The sequence below is a fragment of the Austrofundulus limnaeus genome, unplaced genomic scaffold (genome assembly GCF_001266775.1).
Source record: "Austrofundulus limnaeus strain Quisiro unplaced genomic scaffold, Austrofundulus_limnaeus-1.0 Scaffold337, whole genome shotgun sequence".
Taxonomy (NCBI): domain Eukaryota; kingdom Metazoa; phylum Chordata; class Actinopteri; order Cyprinodontiformes; family Rivulidae; genus Austrofundulus; species Austrofundulus limnaeus.
In genome coordinates this window covers 34,142-38,966 of record NW_013952739.1, presented here as the reverse complement: position 1 = coordinate 38,966, position 4,825 = coordinate 34,142, and the positions used below count along the sequence as shown (strand labels likewise).

The 4,825-nt window shown below is 40.2% G+C and overlaps 1 protein-coding gene across 1 annotated transcript in view; it reads left to right on the top strand.

Moving 5' to 3' along the window:
- LOC106527688 (ankyrin repeat and SOCS box protein 2) overlaps positions 1-4,456 on the top strand; it is an 11,218-nt gene extending 6,762 nt beyond the window's left edge. Inside the window, exons 6-8 of the mRNA XM_014022666.1 lie at positions 677-1,247; positions 1,325-1,478; positions 3,623-4,456. Of these exons, the coding sequence (XP_013878120.1) occupies positions 677-1,247; positions 1,325-1,478; positions 3,623-3,768 (871 nt within the window). The 3' untranslated portion in view covers positions 3,769-4,456. The remainder of the gene's footprint in view (positions 1-676; positions 1,248-1,324; positions 1,479-3,622) is intronic.
- Positions 4,457-4,825: the final 369 nt, after the last annotated feature.

Genomic DNA, 4,825 nt, shown 5'->3' with positions numbered 1-4,825 from the left:
ACACCGAGGACCTATCCACGTCATCATTTACCCAGAATGCTTTGTGTGTAAATAAAATGGCTCCGTCCGTGTTAAAACATATTTTTAAACTTTTAGTTTAAAAATGATAAAAACTAAACATCCTACAGTATTTTAACAGTCTTTATTTTACAGTTAAAATATCTGTTTATCAAATAAAGTCTAATGTTACAACTAATCATGGATCCCTTTAACGGTTATGAGCACAAGACTTCTCTCTGTCCTCCTTTTCATTCCCAGAAAAACTTTAAAAGCACACTGTAAAATCTTATACTCAGTCTGACTGAATCATATTTAACATATACACTCCAGTAAGACCACTCTGTTCAGTCATTTCCTTTGAGAAGTTGCAGTTGTGTGAAAAAGTTGACCTCGAATATGAACCACTGAGACTGTTTAGACTCTTAAATCTCTTCTTAAGACCCACCTTTTTCCTCGGTTTTTGATTAATTTGTGATATTGGTTTACTTGTTCTTTTATTAATACTTTTATTTACATACTTTTAATGCTGTTTAACCTTTATGTTTCACCAAATTATGCAGCACTTTCTTCAGTTTCCGTTGTATTTTACTAACTAGTGAAACCTTGACACCACTAACTAATCACGCCTCTGTATCATCAGTTAGTAAAACTTCACAGCCTCCTATTGTCTCTACAGAATCGTGCAGCTCCTGATCCCTGTCACCAGCAGGGTTAGAGTGCAAAGCTGTGGCATCAGCCCTCTGCACATCGCTGCAGAGAAGAACAGGGATGACATCATGGAGCAGATGATTGAGTCAGGCTTTGATGTAAACGCTGAGCTGTCAGACGAACGCTCCAAGATGTACATGGACCGGCGGACCACAGCGTTGTACTTCTCTGTCTTCAACGGGAACCTGGATATTGCTGAGATGCTCCTGCAAGCTGGAGCCAACCCCAACTTGGACACGTTCAACCCTCTTCTCATCGCTGTCCGGCTTGGAAGGAAGGATCTAGCAGAGCTGTTGGTGAGGTATGGTGCTGACGTCAATGCTCAGATGTCCACACAGCCGTCATCATTCCCATCAGCCATCCTGCTCAGCATGGATTCTCCAGCTGTTCTCAAACTTCTGCTTGACAATGGCTGCGATGCCAGACTCTGCTTCGACTGTACGTATGGCCTGAAACCACATCCAGTTATTGCACAGTCACGGCGACCCATAGAAGAACTTCGGATTAATGAACACATGCCGGCGCAGCACTGCATCCAGGTGAGTTTGAACCTGTAAAACTGATATAATTGTAGATGTATGAATAACACAAAATGTGTCCTTTGTGTTTTTGTCAGTACTGTGAAGCCATCTCTAGCTCATCCATCAGCCAGATATCAGGTCCCATAATCTCGATGCTGTTGGACTACGTCGGTCATGTCCAACTCTGCTCTCGACTGTTGGAGATCCTGGACAGTCGCAGTGACTGGACGCCCATCAAACTGAAAGCTTGTAAGTAACCAAAGCACAACTAGCAGCTGTTGAATGTTGTGGAGATCACAATTTTTTATTTCAATTAGGTATTAAATCCTTAATTATGGATACTGAAGTATAAAATCCAGAGTCTTTTTTTAGTTTAGTTTAATAGTTTGTTCATTTTGATTAAAAACAAAAATTTCAATACAACAAAAAAGAAACACAAATGTCATAAAATGAAAGGAAGCAGAAGAAGAAAAAAGATCTTATATCTGCCCCATTTAACTATATATATTACTATTCTACTCTATTCTGCTCTGCTCAACTCAACTCTACTGTACTTTATTCTACTCTACTCTACTCTACTCTACTCTACTCTACTCTACTCTACTCTACTCTACTCTACTCTACTTTACTCTACTTTACTCTACTCTACTCTACTCTACTCTACTCTACTCTACTCTACTCTACTTTATTCTACTCTACTGTACTCTATTCCACTCTACTGTACTCTTTTCTACTCTATTCTGCTCAACTCTACTCTACTCTACTTTATTCCACCCTACTCTATTCCACTCTACTGTACTCTATTCTACTGTACTTTATTCCACTCTACTGTACTCTATTCTACTCTGCTCTACTCTATTGTACTCTATTCTGCTCTACTCTACTCTACTCTATTCCACTCGACTGTACTCTATTCTACTCTATTCTGCTCAACTCTACTCTACTCCACTCTTCTGTACTCTGTTCTACTGTACTTTATTCCCCTCTACTGTACTCTGTTCTACTGTACTTTATTCCCCTCTACTGTACTCTGTTCTACTGTACTTTATTCCCCTCTACTGTACTCTGTTCTACTACTGTACTCTATTCTACTCTGTTCTACTCTGCTCAACTCTACTCTACTTTATTCCACTCTACTCTACTCTACTCTACTCTACTCTACTCTACTCTACTCTACTCTACTCTACTCTACTCTACTCTACTCTACTCTTTTTATTTTGTTTGTTTTACTAACAGCACCAACAACAGTCACCTTCTCACCAAGCATTTTATTAATGGTGTGTAGTTTATCCCAACATGTGCAGATCTATCATCTGGTCTCTGAAGTCCTTTGACAAATATTTGGACTGACTCAGAAGTTGGAGCACAAGAAACTGATTCTGTTGACAAGTAGCTTTTATACTCATATGTTGAGATCCTGAATGATCGATTCTGGGCTTAATTCTGGATGATTGTTAGGGATCAAATAATTCCCTCAATAGGCTGTAAATAAATCTGTAACCTCCATGTTTTTTTATTTTATTTTGTTTTTCTCCAATAAAATGAAACTACTTTAAATATAAGAAGCTGTTAATTTATTTGTGGGAGAACTTACCCAGAGATCAAATCCTTTTTTTCACCACTGTATAAAACAAAAACACAGAAGTCATTAACACATCAGAAAGTAAACAACTGTTGGTAAATCTTTTGGGAATGACCATGTTTGTGCAGTTTGTGGTAAACGCTGGTTAAAATGCCTCAAGAAAGCATAGATGTAACAAGCTGGGTTTTTTTTAAATCAAATCAATTGTCTCTGTCTTTTAGATGGAATCAAAAGGTAAAGTGTTCCTTATTTAGGAACGTTTAGACTGCTTTTTGTGGATGATATACTTCTGTTGGAGCCAGATGATTAAACAACAGAGGCCATAATCTTCAACTGGAAAAGATAGATTATCAACTCTGTGTTGGGAATGAGCCATAGCTCCAATCAGAGGAATTAAGTATCTCGGTTCTTGTTATGATTATGGGTGGAACAGAACACAAGAGTGGCAGGCAGTTTGGGACAGCTTTTGCAGTGAGGCAGGTGCTATACAAGGAGACAAGTCACTGCTCCTGCACAACAAGAGATCCACCTAAGGTGGTTTGGGCATCTAAATAGGACACCCTTGAGAAAGGACTTTCAGATATGTCCCACTGGGATGTGAACTTGGGCCAAACCCAAGATATCCTGAGAAGATTATACCTCACAGATGGTTTAGGACGGCCTTGAAGTCCTTTCAGATGAGCTGGAGGAGGTAGCTGTTGAGACAGATGCTGCTGCCTCACAACTGGTTTCAAATATAACACAACAGATGATGGATATTTGAATAGATGTGCTCAACAGATATGATGTTCTGTCTCTGTTTTGGTTCCAGTTCCTCCTCATCCTCTGATGCAGCTCTGCAGACTGAAGATTAGGTACCTAGTCGGAGTCCAACGGCTCAGACTGATCCACACTCTGCCACTTCCTGTCCGACTCATTTCCTTTCTGCGCTATGACATGCAGTGTTCTCTCACCTGAAACCTGCTGATGAACTGAAAACTTGCTAGTGAATTTTTACCTGATTGTGAGTTCTTTTAGTATTTTGTTTTTCTACTGTTCTGTTTACTTCGTTTTGTTGTCCGTTTGTCTTTTCTTCATATTGTTGTTCAGCACTTTTGGCAGTGTGCCTGAAACATGCTAACCCTGAAGCTCAATCAAAGGCCTAGCATTCATCCAGGTCATGTTAAATCCAAAGAAATGGTTAAAAAACAAAACAAAACTGGACTTTTATTCTATGGCTGAAGATGTTTTAGTTCCCATCCTGTAGGGTTAATCAATTAAAATAATGTCTGGAGTGGTGTGCAGTTCCAAGCTTTATAGACCTGCCTGAAAGGCCTCATTAGTGCCTTCATAGATTAACCAGGAACTACTCACCCCTAACAGTGGAGAGTGGCTAGGCTTTTTGTTTGCCTGCCTCACAAAGAGATATTGTGGCCACATGCATGAAAGTGTGAATTCAAGTAAAACCGACTGGGAATCAGGCTTGATGAAGTCTGAGAGGTTGTTGAAAGTTGAAATCTGAGAACATCTCCTTTGTTTAAAGTTGTTTTATTTTGTTTGACATAAATGTCTTCTTTAAAATCATCTGCCTAAAGTATGAACATGTTGGTCCTCAAAAAAGTGACTCTTTGTCTGCATCAATGCATGCCAGTGTTTAAAAAAAGATCTGCAGACTGTGTGACAGAAGCTGCTCAGCTACTATCACACCAAACATTAGCTTAATATTTGCAAAAATAAACACATTTGTATTTGCTAAAGTTGGTTGGTGACCATCTTCAGTTGTGTTGTCCAGTGCTTACTGTCTGATTTTAATAACAATTATAATTAAAGGCTCCTTGAGGTCAGTTGAGGTGGCTCGGGCATCTGGTAAGGATGTCTTCTGGACGCCTCCCTGGTGAGGTGTTCCGGGCACGTCCCACCGGGAGGAGGCCCCGAGGAAGACCCAGGACACGCTGGAGGGCCTATGTCTCTCGGCTGGCCTGGGAACGCCTTGGAGTTCCCCCGGAGGAGCTGGAAGAAGTGGCTGGGGAGAGGG